Here is an 18,905-nt window from a genome sequence, read left to right on the forward strand (position 1 = left end):
CCGCGCGATGCAGTGCTTTTTCGAATGTATGAAGTTTGTTTTGTCTAGAGAAAAAGGGCGCCTCTGTTGGTCAATCCGTTACCGGTGATAGACACACCCAGCACAGTCATAGCTGCTTACCACCCACGCCACACGGATCCCACTTACGATAAGCAAGCGGCTCCTCTATCTTAGCGTCCAAGGGTGGAAAAAAAGTGCCTATATCAACAATTTTATGTACATACTTGTACTTGTACTTTTAACTTGAGCGCCTCCACCAGCATTCTGTCCATAATCCCAATGATACCGCTTTCTACAAAACGACGCAAGCTGGACAATGGACGGTCCGTTTCGCCCTCTGAGAGCGCAACAAAAGAAAATGAGCAGCCACTGAACCAGCACTCGAAGTTGAACATACCACAAACCCAGGCGCAGCCGCAATTACGACCAAAACGAACAGCGGACGATGACGAAGCTGCCATATACACTGGGGGTCTGTTCAAAACAAGCTTGTTCAAATTGCAAGTGGACGAGTTATTGGCTGAGGTCCAGCCAAACTATGAGAAGCGGCTGAAGGGTGTGGATGATCTCTTGCGCAGATTGAAGGGCTTGATTGAGAGTATTGAGGATCGTGATGCTGTCTCTGTGAGTGATCTCCTACATTTTTGATATAAATCACAGTCTCTAACCACCGTATACAGGTCCCAGAAGCTTCTAAGACTTTATTCCAAACGCACAAGATCACAATTCCATTCCCCGATCCCAAACCCGACAAGAACGCTGCATACAAATTATCCTACGAAAAGCCATCTATTGTGAATATCGTTGGCAGCTATGCTTCAAGAACAATGGTCAAGTCAGAAGGTGATTTGTGCGTAGATATGGTGGCTGTGATGCCTGCCTCATTATTCCAGGAAAAGGACTACCTCAATTATCGATATTTCTACAAGAGGGCATATTATCTCGCATGCCTAGCCGCTGGTCTCCACGATTCTACAAATAAAGAACTTTCGCTCTGTTTTGAGTACCTGAATGGGAATACTCTCCATCCAATCCTGGTTATCAAACCTATTTCTGGTAGGACCAAATTATGTTAATACATGAGCAAGAACTAATCAAAGCAGGAGTCAATTCAATAACAAGTGCAAAGTACCAAGTCCGCATCATTCCTGCAGCTCCTTCAGCATTCTTTAACATATCCAAACTTCAACCTAACAGGAATGCTATTCGGTCAAGGGGCACCCCGGAGAACGACAGTTCCACCCAGGTACCGACGCCATTCTACAATGCGTCGTTCATTTCCGATTGTAGCTTTGAGTCGTACCTAAAGTATCTACACTCTTCTGCCAAAATTGCCTCTGGGTTCAAGGATTCCTGCATTCTCGGTAGGATCTGGCTTCGACAGCGCGGCTTCGGCGGAACTGTTTCGAGGGGTGGATTTGGCCATTTCGAATGGGCAGCTGTTACAGCTCTGTTGTTAAAAGGTGGTGGGCCAAAAGGTCACAGCGTTCTATCTCCCGGTTATAGCAGTTACCAGATGTTCAAAGCCGTCCTCCAATTCATCGCCTCCAGCGATCTTACAGCAAATCCGGTCATTTTTGACGCCAAAGACCTGATCTTCCCAAAGTCGGTCACCCCGAGCCTATTCGATGGCACAAGAGGCCTAAATGTACTTTACAAAATGACACCATGGTCTTATCAAATTTTGCGACATGAAGCCAAAATAGCTCTGGCTATGCTCAACGATCCGACTTTCGATCAATTCGAGTCAACTTTCATTATCAAAACCTCTCAAAACCTGCAAAGGTACGACTCCACAATTGAGTTAGCATACTCTCCCCAAACTTCGAGCGGTGGGCCGTGCGACCATGTGTCGAGCTACAGACAATTCAGTGGCAAAGTATACGACGTCCTTTACGAAGGCTTGATGGACCGTGTAACGCTTATTGGCATCCAGGAGCAAGAATTGCCACCTTGGTCAATCACGTCGCCTGGTTCTCCCCAACAGGATCAATCTTTGCAAGTCTCGGTGGTATTTGATCCAGCAAATATTGATCGGTTGGTTGACCACGGCCCGGCAGCGGAAGAGAAGAAGAAGGCTGCTAAGTTCCAGAAGTTTTGGGGTGAAAAAGCAGAACTGCGACGTTTTAAGGACGGAAGCATCCTCGAGAGTCTGATTTGGCCTGCTGGTTCAGCTCATGCAATTTTCAGGGATATTGTCGCCTACCTGATCAATCGTCACCTTGGCCAAGAGGCAAGCACGAGTCTTGTATTCATTGGGGAAGGATTTGACAAGATTCTTCCCTCATCTAGCACAAGTGTGAAACATTTCGACAGTCTCAGTGAAGCATACCGAGTCTTTGAAAAGAAGATCAGAGATATCGCAGATCTGCCGCTCCAGCTCAAGCAGCTCTCGGCTCTCAGTCCGCAGCTTAGGTATGCCTCAATTGATCCGCCGCTGTTCAGTTCTAGCCAGCCGATGAAGGTTCCCGCCGATGTTTTGATGCAGTTTGAAGGGTCTGGAAGATGGCCAGACGATGTTGTTGCGATCCAACGAATCAAGATTGCATTTCTCCTTAAGATAGGAAGTTTGCTACAAGCTGAAAGATATATCACTACTCGGGTTGGATTGGAAAACGAGGATCTACCAATGCAGAATTGCGCCTTTCTGGACGTCATCTATGATTCCGGAGTGGTGTTTCGTCTGCGGATTCATAATGACCGAGAACAGACTCTCCTCGAACGGCAAGTCAAAGACAAGTCAAGCGACCACCATACACGTGAGGCTGCTGTCTCTGCACTGTCAGTCTACAAAAAGTCGTTCATCCAGCTCCCATTGCATACGCAATCGATTGCAACACACTGCACCCGCTTCCCGCTTCTATCCCCAGCTATCCGACTAACGAAAATGTGGTTCGACAAACACATGCTATTAGGACACGTCAGTGAAGAGCTTGTTGAGATATTGGTCGCCCGAACTTTCCTACAGCCTTATCCGTGGCAAGCACCCTCATCAGTAATGACAGGGTTTCTGCGGACACTGCTATTCATATCGAGGTGGGATTGGCGTGTTACGCCCCTCATAGTGGACTTCACCGGAACGATGACAACCAGCGAAGTCGATTCTATTAACACAAGGCTTGAGGCGTGGAGGAAGATTGATCCAGGCATGAACCGTACAGTACTGTTTGCAGCATCCAACCACGACCCAACTGGCACTGGTTTCACAGACAAGGGGCCTTCAAAGCTGGTTGCCTCTCGTATGACAGCATTAGCACGTTCTGCTTGCAAATTGGTCAAGGACAAAGGCATTGACCTTGATCCAAGATCCCTTTTTGCCACGTCAACAAGCGACTATGATTTTGCAATTCATATTTCCCCTGCATTCTTTACCGATCGACGGAAAGGAGGGAAATCCAAGTTCAAGAATCTCGAACTACAAGAGAAGACTGACCTGGGATTGATCGGGTACCATACTGTTCAGCTATATCTCGAAGAACTCCAAAGACTGTATACCAGTAGCATCGTACTTTTCCATGGAGGTGCCTCTGGCTCAGTGATTGGCGGACTGTGGAATCCTCAGAGTATCGCGCCACGAGCGTTCAAAGTGAACTCGGCTCATGCTACGAAAGTTGTGGCTCCGGAGGACGATGATGCGGAGAAAGTTGTCCTTGACAAATCTGCCATCTTGGCAGAGATTGCGAGACTCGGAGGGGATATTGTGTCCCGGGTGGAGGTGCATAGATTGTAAATACCCCCGCTGATTATTCGGATGACGTTCTATTGAAGAAGAGGTTGGCTCCGACCAAGAGCAAAAAAGACATGTAATATGGTGCTAGAAATCTGTATCCACGGGTGCCTCCTTCTGCTACTACAGTGTGAACAGAAAAGAATGGATCGAAGAAATCTTCAAACTGATTGCACCATCCTTCAAATCGACATTGAGAATTCTTGAAGGTCCACAAAGTGCGTTCAGATGGCCGTAAATTCACCCGGGCAGAAGCAACAAGGATATCCACGTGACCTTACCAGGTGGACTAAGCGAACCCCACTAAGGGGGAGCCACAGAAGAAATCAGCCGAAGCTCTCCTCGAACTTCTTAACTCCCGCTCGTTCGCATCTCGCCTTCCAACAAACAAAGACGAAGTCGAAGTCGCAAAGATGGGAATCCCATTCGACTACGCGCCAGACCGGCCAGAGCACATTGATGCGATCTTAAATGGCCTCGATAGATACAACCCCGAGACGACAGCCATCTTTCAAGAATATGTCGTACAACAGTGTGAGGGCAAGTTCGTGGACTGTTTTGCGAACTTGGCATTGTTGAAGCTGTGAGTGTGCCTTCCTTCTTATTAGTTCTGTTTCTTGCGTTTGGTATATCCAGGCGCAAATCGTCAACGTGATGATCGTTTTTACCAACGTTTCCTATTACCTGAATGGGCATGGAGAATGAATCCCTCCAGTCCTTGAAGTTTATTATTAGCTCTATCTGAATCTTGACCCCCACCTCACTTTGTTCTCAAATAAGCATAGCAAGAAGACACGGAAGCAAAAGACTGACAAATCTTCACTCGCTGTAGATACCAATTCAATCCCCACCTCACTAAAGATGAAACTATCACCAACATCCTCGTCAAATCCCTCACCGTCTTCCCTTCGCCCGACTTCTCACTCGCTCTCCATCTTCTCCCACCACATATCCTCACCCCAATATCAGCATCCTCTGCTCTCCCAGCAGCAGGCGACGCACCCCTCTCCGAAGCAGTACAGAAGCTCAATGTCCTGAACAACCTCCTCGGACAAGCCTCCTATTCCCTTTTCTGGAGTACCCTCGATAGCGATGACCTGTACGCCGACTTGATTGCTGACGTCGCCGGTTTCGAAGAGCTGATCCGTGTTCGAATCGCCCTTAACATATCTCAATCTGTTCGGGAAGTCGAGAGACCGGTCCTGGAATCATGGCTGGGAATGCAGGGCGAGGCATTCGAGAAATTCGTTAGCGGTGTTTGTGGATGGGAGATGGAGGGCACGGTCATCAAGGTTCCATTGAACAAGGAGAACGAGGCGAAAGGAACTGTTGTTAGGGAGAATGTCAAGATGGAGCAGTTCTCGAGGGTGATTAGAAGAGCTTACGAGCAACCTGCTTGAGCGATTTATGGAGGCGGCATTTACGTTTCATGATCTTGCATGGCATGGGTGGGTTGGACGGTGGCGTTCATGGATGGGGTTTGTTTGACCATAGAGTCAAAACCTATGCATTGCATAGATGGACATGTAGATGACTAGGACATGAAGAAGTCAAAGTCACTATGCTCTCGATTTCAAAAAGCAGCCTGCTTAGAAGCTTCACTGTATATTAGAGCATCACTGCACTGCCTTAGACGCCACGTATGAGCATGCTGAGTTGTGTCATACCCACGGCAGACAAACAGACATCAATGGCACACATTACGCAAATATGACAATCGTAACATCATAAACATGGGTCTTTTTCCAGTTTCGATGTATGCCCAACGTCCATGCTGTACAGATAATGGAAGATAAGTGATATCTAAGTTGCTCGCCGTCAACTGGTTGAACTCCACTCAACGCCAATTTCCAAGTGCCTTGCTCTTCCAGCTTAACCAAATGGAAATCCACCAGGAAACCCACCACCACCACCACCGAACTTGAACTCGAATTGCTGGCCACCACCGCTATGTCCACCAAAAGGATGGCCTCCAAACGGGCTGCCGTGGAATGGATGTTGTCGTTGCTGCTCGTGGTCATTTGGGTCGTCTCCCTGGTCGTATCTGTGCTTCAGTTCCGGGTCGCTTAGGACTTCGTATGCCTCGTTGATGGCAGACATCTTCTTCTCAGCGTCTTCCTTTGTGATGCCGAGCTTGTGAGCCTTGTCTGGGTGGTGGAGTTTGACCATCTTTCTGTAGGCGGACTTGATCTGTAATTCATCAGAGTCACGGCTGACGCCAAGAACCTTGTAGTAGTCCTTAGTCTTGCTGCGCTTCAGCTCAACTTGTGCATTGTTTAGTAGCTGATTGATTTGCTGGGCTCCTGGGTGGTGTTCTTTGGCTTTTTGCAGCGCTTGGATGGCGGCCTCGAAGTTTTCGGCTTCCATGTGTCGACGTGCCTTATTTAGGAGACCGTACAGCGAGTTCTCGTTATGGCTGAGAGCTTCGTCACACCACGTGAGCGACTTCTTTGAGTTTTTCAACTAAGATTTGTCAGTTTCAAATTCATGTAAGGCGCTCTAGAGATTCGTACCTCGTGGTAGGACTCGCAGACCATCTCAATTAAGCTGACGAACAGATCATTTGGTGCATGTTCGGGAATTGTACCAGCCTCTCGTAGCTCCTTGACATCATCCTTGATCTCTTGCACCAATCCCAAGTCTTCGCCATTCGGAAGTAGCAACTTCAGAGAGCTCGCATATTGCTTCTTCTCAAAGTGCTTATTGATCTGTGCCAGTTGCTTATCCAAGGTCTTCTCTCTCCGGTACAGCTTCTTGCACTTCTTTGAATCAGGGTCCGAGTGCAAGCACTTTCGCAATTGGTCCATTCCGCGCTCCAAGTCCGCTAGGGCGTAGTATGTGATGGCCGATATTTGCATATGTGGCTCAGTCTGTCCCGGTTGCATCTGCAGGACATGCTTGAGATCACTCATGCCCTCCATAACTTCTCCGCGCTGGAATCGGCAGTGTGCTCTGGTTTTTCGTAGTGACAACATCTTGCTTGCGACCATGATAGCCACTCCAGATTGGTTGACACATTCCTCCCAGTTTCCGGCCTTCTCGGCAGCAATTGCCAGTGCGGCTGCACCCTTGGCCTCCTCCAGCTCGACCAGCTCATCTGTCGACTTACCTTGTAACAGGTAGTCCTCCTTCGCAGCGTCCCAGTCGCCATTCTTTGCTCTAATCTTGGCACGCTGGATGAGTGCGCCTTCGAAACCAGGCTTGATGGACAGAACCTTGTCGAAGTCGGAAGTGGCCTGAACGGTTCGACCGAGGGAGAGGTATGTGGCACCGCGCTTGAAATATGTCAGGTAGTTCTGGGGATCGCGAGAGATTGCGACGTCGTAGTATGTGAGAGCATCGTTGGTCTCGCCCTTGGCAAGGTGTGCGTTCGCAGATGCGAGGAGGGAGGAGATAGGTGTGTCGTGGGGAATCTCAGACGACGAGATAGCTTGCACGAGCGAGTTCGAGGATAAGAGTGTGGCGAATGCGAAAGCGGAAAGCTTCACAATCATCTTGAAATGTTGCACAATGCGACTGCGGAGTAGTGATGGTGATGGTGATAGTGATGTGGTGTGTGGTATTGGGAGGGAGTGAGGTAAGAGGACAGAAGAGAAGAGACGAGAATAGAAGAGAAAAAGGGGGGGGGAGTGAGTGGAGGGGACAGGAAGGACGGAGTCGCCAGTCAATGGGTGGAAGGGAGTAAGATGAGGTAAAGAATGTACGGTCTCAGTCTCGTCCAGATGCTCTGGTCTAGTACGAGTACTCGTACTTTATAATGCAGTACAGCAGGCGGCGCAAAGTGTCCTGAAGCCCACAAGCACGAGCTACTGTGCTGTCCCGCAGCCGCAGCCTTGCGGGACAAGTGTCCCGTCCAGCTTAGTTGTCTCTTTTAAGCTTAGCGTGGCGGGGAGCTGAGCAGAGCCAGAGCCAGCCAGAGCCAGAGCCAGAGCCAGAGCCACGCGTGACGAGGGCGGACGAGGCTGACCCGGGGTGCCTTCCCCATACCTATGTACCTACCTTAGTACCTACCTGATAACTAGGTAAACAACGCTTCACAACGCTCGCGCTTTCTCTCTCTCTCTCTTTGTGAACACGTCAGACCAGCAACATGGCTCAGCTCTCTCCGTCAGCAATCTTTTCGCCCTCTGTGGCCCGACAACAACAAGCCGCAGCCAAAGACTGGAACTACATCGACAACTGGCTCTCGACCAAATTCAACGGCAAAACACCTCCGCCATTCGAGCGCAACAGCGAAACTCTCAAAGCACTCCTCAGCCTCGCAGCTCTCAACGACACTGCAGACGAAGAGCGCGATCTGCTTGCTCGAGTCGAGGCCAAAGCTTTACAAGACCTGCAAGCAAAGGAGGAGGCAGACCCACATACAGAGCTCCTTGCTTCCCTGGAGGAGTATGTGACCCGGGAAGGGATAACGAGTCTTGATGCCCTGTCTTCACTCAGTGTGGCTCTCAATCAGCCCATTCCGTCAATTGAGAAGCTTGGACGTAGTATTCTTGATCTGCAAGTTGCTTCCGACGACCTCGACCAAGCAAGTGAGCGGGTCTCGGTTCTGGAATCACATCTGATCAGCGAGCTGGAGAGTATCAATGCACTCATCAAGGATTTGCAGAGCGATGACTACCAATCTTCTTCAGAGGTCACGAAGCAGACGATCGATTATCAGAGGAGAGCCAAAGCATTGTCGGCTAAGTTACCAGAGTTGAGAGACCGCGGGGCATCGACTTCTGCACCTTCTGGGAATTCGAAGATTACCATACAGGATGTGAAATTGGAAGAAGACAAGTTCAAGCGCATGATGGAGATTGTAAAGGGATTGGAGTCACAGGTAAAGAGCTACCACGGTCTACCGCAGGACACGGACTTGGCCCGGCTGGAACTAGAAAGTCTCAGGGTCGAATTACGTGATCTTACGCTGCAAAGAGACAGCATGTTTGAGGGACTAGTGGAAAGAGAAAGTCCCAAAAAGACCAGATAGTGAAGAAGCTATCTACATTGAAAATATTTGTCGTAGGAGCTGAAGTAACAGCCTTAAGAGGTGGCCTGCCTCATCTCTTAGGTCGAGTGCCTGCCACTGCTCCTCCCAATCGTCCAAATTTCCCTAAACTCGATTTTGATTTGTTTGTTGCTGGCTGAGCGCCAGCTGGAGCAACTGCCGTATCCTTCACTGGCAGAGGCGGCCCTTGTAGTCGAGCCAGATCTTTAAATGCCCGTGCATCCAACCCTTCTCCAGCTCGAGGATCAGCCATCATGCCAAGTCCATCGTCGAAGTCTCCGCCTGGTCTCTTTGCTCTTCTTGCACGGTCTTGAACACTCTTGAACTTCTCCAACAGCTCGTTCCATCGAATACCACCCTCATCTCTACCCTTCAAACGACTTGACCTATCAAAGCTTGACGAACTAGCATTTGTTGGTGCGCTAAATGCGGACGTATGAGTCTCACTGCTTTTCTGACGTTGATGATATTGGAAAGTAGAAATAGTGTCCACCACACTGTTATTACGAGATTGAGGTACGTACGCTCGGGGGGCAATGTGCAAGTAGCCAATAGCACTCACACTATTCAGTCGATTCTTTAGTGCTGCGAATGCTGATGATTGGGGAAGGAGCATGAGAAGGCCATAAAGGCACTTGTAGAGGTGAGGATGTTTCTCTGGTTCTAATAATTGTAGGCGGAGATCTAAAGCAGTAATTAGCAGGCAGCCCATGGAAACAGCTCAGGACCTACAAGTGAAAACGGGAGACTCTAGAAGCTGAACAAGCTTGTCTATCTGAATGAGCATGTTGACAGTCATCTCGAGTTCCGCACTAAAATGGGTCAGCACGAAATAAACGACTGGAAGGAACGTAGCGTACAAGATCTGGAGCAGGTTGTAAGCCTGCTCATATGCCTGGGCAAGAAGGCACAAGGAAAATGTTGCGACGGCATTGTAGCACCAAGATCTAAACAAGGCGACGAAGAACGTTTGTCCATCCTAAGAAAAATTAGCAGGGTGGTGCACATCCGTGAAGGATAGGCTTGCCTTGGTTTCTAGATTCCGAAGTCGTTTACGAAGCTCGGCCAGCTCGGGAGCTGTGATGAGATTATTGTTAAGATTCTGCACCATGATACTGGCGAATTCGAGATCCTCTTCCTTTTCGATACAGTCTGCGAGGGTACGGTAAATTCTTTCAGCGCTGAGGCTGACACAGAGTTGACGGATTATCAAATTTCCACGAGTTTCGAGGAGCTTCCTGTCCGTAGAGAACAGTTGCAGGAGATTCTCCATGAACGAGCTGAAATAGTCGTCCCCGCTATTTCTAGATATCTGGGAAAGCAGCTGAAGGTCTCGAGTTACAACAGCCTCTGCAGGGTCTGAAAGTGTTTTGAGAAGCGCGGGGAAAGTGCCGTCGTTAAAAGCAAGTACCTTTCGGGGCGCTTTACGATGTAGCATGAGGAGCCATGTCAGCGCAGCAACTCTTGTAGCTTCATGGTCGTTCAAGAAGAGAAGAGTCAGTGAATTAACAGCCGCTGCGTAATCAAGATCGACTTGAGGCTGTGATGGTGAAGCAGGCGAGGGGGTCTTGTTGTATGCTGGAGGGGGTGTCTGGACTTCCGATTCTCGTCTGTCTAGTTCACGGGAGTTAGATATCGAACCGCGAGTATTCGTAGACGAATCTCTTCTCTCGTTACCGGCACTGTCTCTCACTATCGAAGTGGGTATCCTAGATGGCCCAGTGGTAGACTCTGACGCAGCACCTTCATCAGAAAGCGAAACAACATAATCCATCAACGATGTATTGACCCTTGCAGCAGCGAGCCGAATGGTCTCGACACCACTAGCCATGGCAGGCAGCAAATGCGCCAAAATCTTCGGGGCAAATGGCAACACTTCTTCTGGGCATATGTCCAAGAAATCGACAATCCATCGTAGAGATTCCAAGAGACTATCTTCCTCTATGATGTGTTAGCAAATCTAAATTTACATTTCCAAACAACTCACCTAATGGAGAATCGAGATTAGCAGTTAGTATTTCTAGGATCTCTTTGTGGTTCACTTGAACGTCTTGTCCAGGAACCCAATCATCGTCACTACTAACGTCCTTCTCATCTCCACTTCCAGAACCGTCTTCTGCACCTGCATCAGGAGCTATTGAATTCTCACTATCCATCGAACCCGACCGCTTTCTTTTGATGTCGCTTCGAGATTTCCGACTTTCCGCAATACCCTTCTTGATTCTGGAAATGCGTTTGATCTCGCTCAAAAATCGCTCCAAAGCGCCTTGCGTAGCCACATGAACATCTCTGTTTGGGTCACTGAGGAATTTGAAGAGACCGCCCAGGAAGTCGGGCAGATATGAGACCAGTTCCAAATCAGGGATCGAATCTAGTAAGGTGATCCAACCAACAAGGAATGTCCTCGTAAATGGATTGATAACATATATTCTCTCTTTCAAAAGAGGAATGAATCGAGCAAGTGAGAAGGCTGTAGGGAGGTCAATAGACTCGTCTGGAGTCTCTTTGTCTGTTTCAACAGTCGAGTCTTCAGATGTTTGGAGTATTGAGACATAGGTTGCCGCTGATTCAGATACAATGTCTTTGATCAACCGGTCCAGAAGTTCGGCCCCATTCTTAACGGACAGTTCAGAGTCCGCGCCGAGCTATCCACCAATTAGTTACCTCTGTGTAAGGAAAGACTGAAGGAATGGCTTACTTTACACAGTGCATCAAAAATGTCATTGAAGTACGGCAACACTTCGCCCTTGGCTACCTTCGCGATGTTGTACATGCTTTCACAAGCATAGTAGCGAACGCGGGCATCTTGGTCTGTGAAACAGGCTAGGACAGGAGGTACAATCTCATCCAAATACCGAGCCAGGTCCTATGAAAGTGTCAGTGGCATAGTTTGCATCACTTCATGCTCAAAACATACGGGCCCTAATGCAATAGCTGCGGCTGCCAAGCCTATGAGACCGCCATTCCGAGCGTGAGGCTGATGGACGGCATAAGCAAAATCATTGCACAGCTGTTGGATAATCTTCTTGATTCTGTCAAACTCTTTTCCAGCAGCAAGATCACGAATGACCCGTTCGAGACTGAATCAAAATTGTCAGCTTTCAATCTCTCTTTCGAGGATTTATGAGTACGCACTCAAGAGCTCCAACCTTCCGCTTGTCGTAGAGCTTGTCGTTCAGAGCGCGCTGGATGCTCGGCTCCATCTTTGGTATCAGCTAGATGCCAGTGACATGTTCCTCTTCTTGCAAGGTTGGACTGGAGGAGGTTAGACAGCCTAAAATTGCATTTCGTATCGATAACGAATTTGAGTCCACCTACAGTCGAGGAGTAGAGTGGGGAAAGAGCAAACAACAGGTCGCTGGAGGGCCGTCGTCAGGCTCGCGGCACGTGAGGCAGTTGAATATGGAGCTACCTAGGTATTGTACTGCCTAAGGTAATGGAAGGTACCTAATGAAGATACCACAGCAGGTACCGTAGGTAGGTACCTAAAGACCTATAGGGAGGTAAGGTAACGTGGCGACGCGAGGCGGAGGTGACTGTGACTGGGCCTGTCTGTGACTATGACTTGACTCCGTACCTATACCTTATAATAGTCAAGCAGGGCAGAGTTGGATTGATGCAGCTTTGGGAGAGGGTGAGTCCCAGGTCCAATTCAACGGCCATGCAAGAAAATGACGGATACCTGTTCTCACTCGGCTTTTCTCGTTTGGTTCGGTTCTGGAGAGGTCAGGAGTTCGGGAGTTCAGTCCTGGCCAGCTGTGTTGCGGGTAGCGTTGTCGATGTTTGTCGATGTCCGCCGTTGACATCCACTGCTTCTGGAATCTGGAATCTGGATCCTGGATCCTGGATCCTGGAACAAAGCAGCCGCACGGGCGACAAGCGACTCACGTGCACGTGGGTGTGCGGGTGCGGATGTGAGGGCACTGAGGGCACTACTAGGTACTGACGGGTGGCCCGGTGGTGAGGTGGTGGTGGGCGAGGGCGAATTGGGAACAATGAAAGCTACCTTACCACCTTTGGAAGCTTGGAAGGTACTGTACAGTAATTTATCTGAGGTGGGCTCCGCTCACCAAAGTCCCAGGTGAATTACCTTATAATAACGATACGGGAAGCCAAATGAATCACTTGTGCGGAACGTCTACTTTAATATTTTTGAATAATATTTTTATTTATTCTATCTTAATCTTCACTTTAATTAGGTGCTAGATTTCCTACTATAATAACTATAATTAATTAAATATATAATTAATAATAAGGTAATATAAGTAAGTAAGTAAAGTAATAAATTTTCAGGTAGCTTAAGAGCTTAAAGTAAAGTAGCTTAGTTAGTTCTAGCCCTTATAGAATTTATATTTTTACCTCCCTCCTCTATTATAAAGCTAGCTTTAATCTTAATTTTAAATATAGTAAAAAATCAATTATATTTTAGATATTACTTTTACTACTTAGAATTATTATTATAAGACTTGAAGGTAGGGAAATAAATAGGTCAAAATACAATATAGGACGTTCCGCATAAGTGATTCATTTGGCTTCCCGTATAACGAAGTAGGTAAAGGGGCAGAGGAGAGGGGCTAGGCCAATCCGAGTCCAGTGCTGTGGCGCTCGCTCGCTCGTGGCCCAATAAAGCCGCGTGCGCATCTGGGCATCGACTCGGCTCCTTCGTTTATGTTTTGTTTTTCTTCAAGCCTTCCAGCATCCGGACGAAGGCTCGCTCTCGGAAGGATAGGTGCCATGCTGCTGGGTTCTTGCAAAACGATAAGACGTTCTGAGTCAAGCCCGACAAAGATCCCGGCTGGTTGGAAATGATCGATGAGCTTGCGGGTCTTGGGAATCTCACGGCACACTGCGAGTACTTCACAGACAGCCCAGCCCGTTGAAGCACATTTCAGTCAATGGTGTGTCGCAAGCCCGCGGTGGTCCAATAGGGTTAAAGAAACCAAGGCTTGTGAATTGGGCTGCCGGGCGATCGATCAATCTCATCGTAGAAGGGGGTCAAAGGATCGGAACGCCGGGTTACACACAAGATCCTGCATGTAAACGGGGAACCATGACTTTAAAGACAACAGAATCAGCTACCATTAGCAGCAACATATCACATTGTTCGATTGCTGCTCACGACCTATCAACCAATCCCAAATTCCCTGTTCAACCTCATGAGACGACACATCTACAGGAACGGTGATTCATTGCATGCATGCGAATAAGCAAAAGCAACTTGACCATGTGGCCCTGTTGCGCAAATAAAGAAATTACAGTCTGTACGTGGTATCTGCCCAATGAGCTAAGAGAAGACAGAAGAGAACAAAACCCCTACTCCAAAGGCATGCCGTAAGAAGATCTGCAACGGTGATTCCTCGCGCCAAAGTCAGACCCTCCAGTTCTGGTTGCTACAATCAAAAGCAGTCAGTAAACACTGCTTGGGAATCTTCGGGATCGAGGAATCGGAATCAAGCGATAGAATATGGGAACTTGTGAGATGACTTCTGTTAGTATCGGGACAGTACGTACTGGACCATGCAAGGCTCATATGTTGAGCATTGCCCCCCAGACCGGTTTTTGTTTTGGCATGTCCCATCACTGTTTCCTCCTCCACCTCCGCCTCCTCCACTTCCACTTCCACCACCACTTCCACCACCACTACTACCGCCTCCTGATCGGGACTTGTGGTATTTTGCTGCTCTAGAAGCTGACTGTGCTTCACGAGACTGTATAGAAGTCAGTTTTGAACGGGGCTAAGCCTACTCAAGGACTGGAAAATGCACATCTGCTCCCCGACATCTAGCAATACGTTCCGCTGACTCCTCGGTATGGTTGGCTTTGGTCATAATGAGAGGTAGCAAGGTGTGTCGATGGGAGCAGATATTCGGGACAGGACAGCGGTGATAATGATGTTCAGATAGCCGAGCTTTTGTACTCGAATATGATGAGGTCGGGTCGACTGAGAGATTGGATGAGGTTCCTGTTCATCAACAACAGAAGTGTTCTGCACGGAATACCAGAAGACTTTATAACAAAGTCTGTGGCCCTACAAAACCCTTTTCTTTGCTTTTTCCAGCCAAAGAATTTAGCTTGGCACCTTTCCGACGAAAGGCGGAACGGAGAGAAGGCTTCGCATATCTATCTCCAGTCCATTGCTGATCCAGCTCCCAGCGGCCAAGTCAAACAACGTTCCTACCCGCAAATCGAGAAGTATGAGAAGTGCTAAAACTCTACTCCTGAGCAGTCGATCGGGAACAGCCGGGAATCGGGGGGCTATATTCATATTCATCATGCCAGGGTGATCTTTTGCCATCTTAAAATACTTGTTACAATAAGGACCAAGACTTAAATCTTTTGTAAGGAATGATCGAAGATGGATTTTGACTTTCCAAAACAATTGAAGACTGGGATTAAGAAAGGATCTTGAACATGGCCCGCCAAAAGCGGGATACGGGACGACCCACAACAAGGAAAGTGTCAAGTACGCCAGGAGGGTCCCAGTAAGCGCAAGCCAGGCCTGCAGTTCCCCAGGCATGCTAGGAGGCAGGGAAGGTAATAATATATCGAGTCACGAGGCTAACTTAGATTCCTTTGTCAAGTATCGTCTCTAGAGTGTTTAGTAAGTACTCCATCATCGGAGGATGATGTTGAGTCAGATAGCAAATGCTAAGCCGGCATGAAGCACTATTTCCCACATGGACATGTCATTTGTTACGATTGATAAATCGGTGTATTGCTTGCTTTTGAGTGGCGAAGTCCAGCCACGGCGGGGAAACGAATGCAATTGAGAATGCAAGAGCTTGCAAGAAGAAATAATTCAAGCGAAGAGGATAATACTCTCACCCGTAATAAACACTCTCGCCCGTACCTCGAAACGACCACTTGGAAGTCTACAACGTCATTAACTGTCGTATGATTAGGGGAGGTTACACCAACGACTTGACCATCTTTGCGACTGCTCTTATCAGCGACGTCGATATCAGAGCGCTCAGTGAAAATGGATGATTTCTCCTTGAAGAGATTCAGAAAGCGGGAACAAACTTCTTATGGGACTGCTAAAGATACGCTGCTGAGCGATACCCTTAGACAAGTACCACCCTAAGGGCTCAGTGCCCATGTAGAATATCTCCTTTCTCAGCAGTTACTCGTTGGCATTTCGCAAGGATTGCCGCCTGTCTTCCGACCTCGCCGAGTCTCCCAATGACTTGTTTACTCCCGTCTACGAACCCATACAAAGCATATGGGATATTAACATCGACGCAAAACTCCTGTACAAGTTTCTGGGCTCGTCTAAGATTATGCCTTGGCATTCTTGGGAACAAATGATGAACAGCTTGAAATTGAAGCCCTCCATGGAAGAAATCTAACCACTGAGGACAGTCAACGTCCATAGTAGTGCGCAGCATCTTCTGTGGAAATGATTCGTGCGGGCCGAGTTCTGCAGTGCTCATAGCAAAGTGAGAAAGGGTGATCTGAACATGCAAAGGCATGGTTATCATGTGGCTAACCATGAGGAAAGATAAACGTGCCGAGGCTGTCGGAATAGTCCTGTACATGATAATGTACCCAAACCAATACCAGAAGAAGACCTGTCCGGTAAGCTCCAGCCACCTGTGCCACCATGCAGGACCTTTCTTAGGACCAAGACCACGTATAAGATATTCCCAGGACAGAAAATATAAGTTGAAACGTCCAAACGTGAGGATGGGATAGTATAGATATGCTTGGTATGGAAGTATAAATTTGGCAAAAGCATCGTAGGTCATAAGACGCTCGTAGAAGGACGACGTGAGTGATTCTAAGAACCGATGTGAGATTGCAAAGAAAGGTAGATGCTCAATATCAGGGTCGTGTTCCGGGGAATTTGTGACGATGTGATGGACATTGTGGTTTCTCTTCCACCAGCCCACGGACAGTCCCCCTATGAAATCAGCGATGATGATTCCGATCGTTGTGTCGACGTGAAAGTTGTGTGTAATACCCATGTGCCCTGCATCATGCACAGTAAAAACCAACTGATGCCAGAGACAGCCCAAAAACAAGCCACTGGTAGCATACCACCCCAGACGAAGAAAAAGAAGCATCATGCAGAGCAGAAATGTGTATCGACAGCCTTCGATGGCGTAGGCAGTGTAATTGCAGTCGTATAAACGCTCTTCTCTGAGTCGCTGGTCTAGAAGACGATATTTTCGGATAACCTCGTCCTGGGTGTTGAAATCCAATGATGGATACTTTGCAATATCTAGATCAATTTGTTCCCTGGTTTGGACATCCAGGTAAGACATGCCATCATCAGGATCTGTGAGCGAGGAGACAGAAGATACAGAAGAAATCAGCGGGTCATTCTTCGAATAGATGCGTCGGCGAGGCGTCGGCTCCACTGTATCAAATATTGGGGATGGTGCTCTCGATATGTCAGAGCTCGGAGCCTGATGTCCAGAGAGATCCTCCTCGCTCTCACCATTTGCGACCTCCTCGCATTCTGGACGGAACCTGCCACCTTGTATCGGAGGCACAAAGTTGGTCCAGCGGCCATCAATTCGTCCAATGCGGTACCTTTGCATTTGCTTCTGGGCCTCCAGGGAATGCAGCCTGAAAACAATCAGCTAAATTGAGAATGTGTATGTAGTCTACGTACGCCGTGACTTCGTCTGTAGCATCTCTGCCCACCATATGCCGTATAGCCTTGTCGCCCCCAGGATGGTATTTGAGCCATGGATCGACCTTTAGAATATTTCCATTGACAATGATTATAGATTTCCCGCCTGCGATCAGTCCTTCGATGTGTCTTCGAGATAAAAAAGCCTCGTTCTGGTGGAGGGCTGCGTTGGCAGCAGCCATGGCGACTTGCTCAACTGAGGGTGTTACTTGAATCTGGCCGCGGCCGTGGAGGTGGAGGTGGAGGTGGAGGTGGATATGGAGATGGAGAGGGAGATGTTAGATGGAGATGTAGATGGAGAAGGTGGTATTGGTGACAGTGGCGGATGTTTTTGAGATACTCGATTCATTCAAGGTCAAAGATTCTTCAAGGCCTGTGGAACATTGCAGTTGTCCAGAAATAATTACGCTCCTCGCTGTTCAGAAGCAGATGTTTGGAGAGAATTCCTAGAACAAATACATACCTACGACCGTCAAAATGTGGGATGGTCTGTCTCTGTCTCCGTCTCCGTCCCTGTGACGGATCCTGGTCGGGTGGGGTGGCTGCCGGCCGTCTGGACCATCGAATTTTGAGTGGCTCGCTTATGGGGGTGTCGCCACTCCCAAACACCAACACCAACACCAACAACAACTTGTTGCGAGTTACTCACCCATTTCCTCCGTCGAGCACCGTCTCTGTTAGCGATTTTATACCGGCTGGACCGGGCAGGTTGTTCGGTGGATTGTCTTCAAAGTTTCGAGCGGGCTGCAACTGTTTTGCCTAACTACTTGCGAAACTTGGTCTTTTCTATGGTTTGCTGGTTTCCCTCAGGTGGAATGCCGGTTTGCTATCGCTGCTTAAATGCAATTCAGCCTCAAGTCCTAGTCAGTGCTTGGATTTCTCTGAAAAGTAGAGGGTTGCAGACGAGCACTGTGAGTTGCGCGCTTCTGCTTTGGGCCATCCAACATCACGTGCGGTTTGCTTCGTTCACTCCGTGTTTCCTTCCAAAGCCATCACTTGTGTCTCTCTGAGCTGTAGAGGTAGTACAGATGTTTAAATAACTTTCAGCGGCAACTCAGCGACTGGCTCATATAACCAAAGCCGAGGCAACGGTCGGCAGGTGGCAGGCATCCCGGGTACAATCTGTCAGCTCTCAGCTATACGCGGTCGTTGCGCGGATAGATTTGCACGCAATGTAGTGGCGTGGTTATGAAGAAGTGAAGTTCGTTTTTTTTGGCCATGAGATCAGACATGAGCCTTGTTTATCCTCACTGGGTAGACTATACCCTGTGGAAACACAGAATAGCGCTGTTCAAGAGGGGAATCGTCTGTTTTTCCCCCTTGTGCGATCTTCCTCCCAGTCTGCCCTATGGCTCTTTGAATCGGCGCTGGCCGAGAGATTTCTTCTAAGGGAGCGAACCCTGTCACCGTGCGAGTTCGCCCATCCTTGATGCCCTTGTGACCTTTCTCGACCACTGAATTCTCTGAGCGATCATTTCGGGTCCACAACATCAAGGGTAGATGTGTACAAAAAACCTCCGCCTCTAAAGGCAGGAGGTGATTTT

General features: G+C 48.4%; 6 protein-coding genes across 6 annotated transcripts; 3 read left to right on the forward strand and 3 right to left on the reverse strand.

The window, feature by feature from the left end:
* Nucleotides 1–31: 31 nt before the first annotated feature.
* On the forward strand, nt 32–3,944 carry ONS95_006651 (uncharacterized protein). Its single transcript, XM_058500120.1, has 3 exons — nt 32–624; nt 681–1,056; nt 1,104–3,944. The coding sequence occupies exons 1-3, from the start codon at nt 280–282 to the stop codon at nt 3,728–3,730; spliced, it is 3,348 nt and encodes a 1,115-aa protein (XP_058349955.1). The 5' UTR covers nt 32–279; the 3' UTR covers nt 3,731–3,944.
* Nucleotides 3,945–4,140: 196 nt separating this feature from the next.
* ONS95_006652 (uncharacterized protein) lies at nt 4,141–5,127 on the forward strand (the record flags this gene model as incomplete). Its single annotated transcript, XM_058500121.1, has 2 exons — nt 4,141–4,310; nt 4,560–5,127. The coding sequence occupies 2 exons, from the start codon at nt 4,141–4,143 to the stop codon at nt 5,125–5,127; spliced, it is 738 nt and encodes a 245-aa protein (XP_058349956.1).
* A 472-nt stretch (nt 5,128–5,599) lies between these two features.
* Nucleotides 5,600–7,221, reverse strand: ONS95_006653 (uncharacterized protein; the record flags this gene model as incomplete). The annotated part of the gene is made up of 2 exons (XM_058500122.1): nt 5,600–6,190; nt 6,241–7,221. 2 exons carry the CDS (start codon nt 7,219–7,221, stop codon nt 5,600–5,602), a joined length of 1,572 nt encoding a protein of 523 aa, XP_058349957.1.
* A 517-nt stretch (nt 7,222–7,738) lies between these two features.
* ONS95_006654 (uncharacterized protein) lies at nt 7,739–9,701 on the forward strand. Its single transcript, XM_058500123.1, has one exon. It carries the CDS (start codon nt 7,818–7,820, stop codon nt 8,700–8,702), a length of 885 nt encoding a protein of 294 aa, XP_058349958.1. The 5' UTR covers nt 7,739–7,817; the 3' UTR covers nt 8,703–9,701.
* ONS95_006655 (uncharacterized protein) lies at nt 8,773–11,923 on the reverse strand (the record flags this gene model as incomplete). Its single annotated transcript, XM_058500124.1, has 9 exons — nt 8,773–9,142; nt 9,245–9,404; nt 9,453–9,532; nt 9,581–9,699; nt 9,748–10,661; nt 10,708–11,365; nt 11,419–11,586; nt 11,638–11,800; nt 11,856–11,923. 9 exons carry the CDS (start codon nt 11,921–11,923, stop codon nt 8,773–8,775), a joined length of 2,700 nt encoding a protein of 899 aa, XP_058349959.1.
* A 3,885-nt stretch (nt 11,924–15,808) lies between these two features.
* ONS95_006656 (uncharacterized protein) lies at nt 15,809–17,543 on the reverse strand (the record flags this gene model as incomplete). Its single annotated transcript, XM_058500125.1, has 2 exons — nt 15,809–17,294; nt 17,341–17,543. The coding sequence occupies 2 exons, from the start codon at nt 17,541–17,543 to the stop codon at nt 15,809–15,811; spliced, it is 1,689 nt and encodes a 562-aa protein (XP_058349960.1).
* Between the last annotated feature and the right edge of the window lie 1,362 nt (nt 17,544–18,905).

This window comes from Cadophora gregata (assembly GCF_030347475.1).
Source record: "Cadophora gregata isolate MNR1 chromosome Unknown scaffold_18, whole genome shotgun sequence".
NCBI lineage: Eukaryota > Fungi > Ascomycota > Leotiomycetes > Helotiales > Ploettnerulaceae > Cadophora > Cadophora gregata.

What these genes read in the sequence shown, in the direction of transcription:
- ONS95_006651 (XM_058500120.1), top strand. Translation starts at nt 280, where the DNA reads ATGATACCGCTTTCTACAAAACGACGCAAGCTGGACAATGGACGGTCC. An exon ending in AGGATCGTGATGCTGTCTCT is followed by an intron (nt 625 to 680) that starts GTGAGTGATCTC and finishes CACCGTATACAG; the next exon opens with GTCCCAGAAGCTTCTAAGAC. An exon ending in GGTTATCAAACCTATTTCTG is followed by an intron (nt 1,057 to 1,103) that starts GTAGGACCAAAT and finishes TAATCAAAGCAG; the next exon opens with GAGTCAATTCAATAACAAGT.
- ONS95_006654 (XM_058500123.1), top strand. Translation starts at nt 7,818, where the DNA reads ATGGCTCAGCTCTCTCCGTCAGCAATCTTTTCGCCCTCTGTGGCCCGA.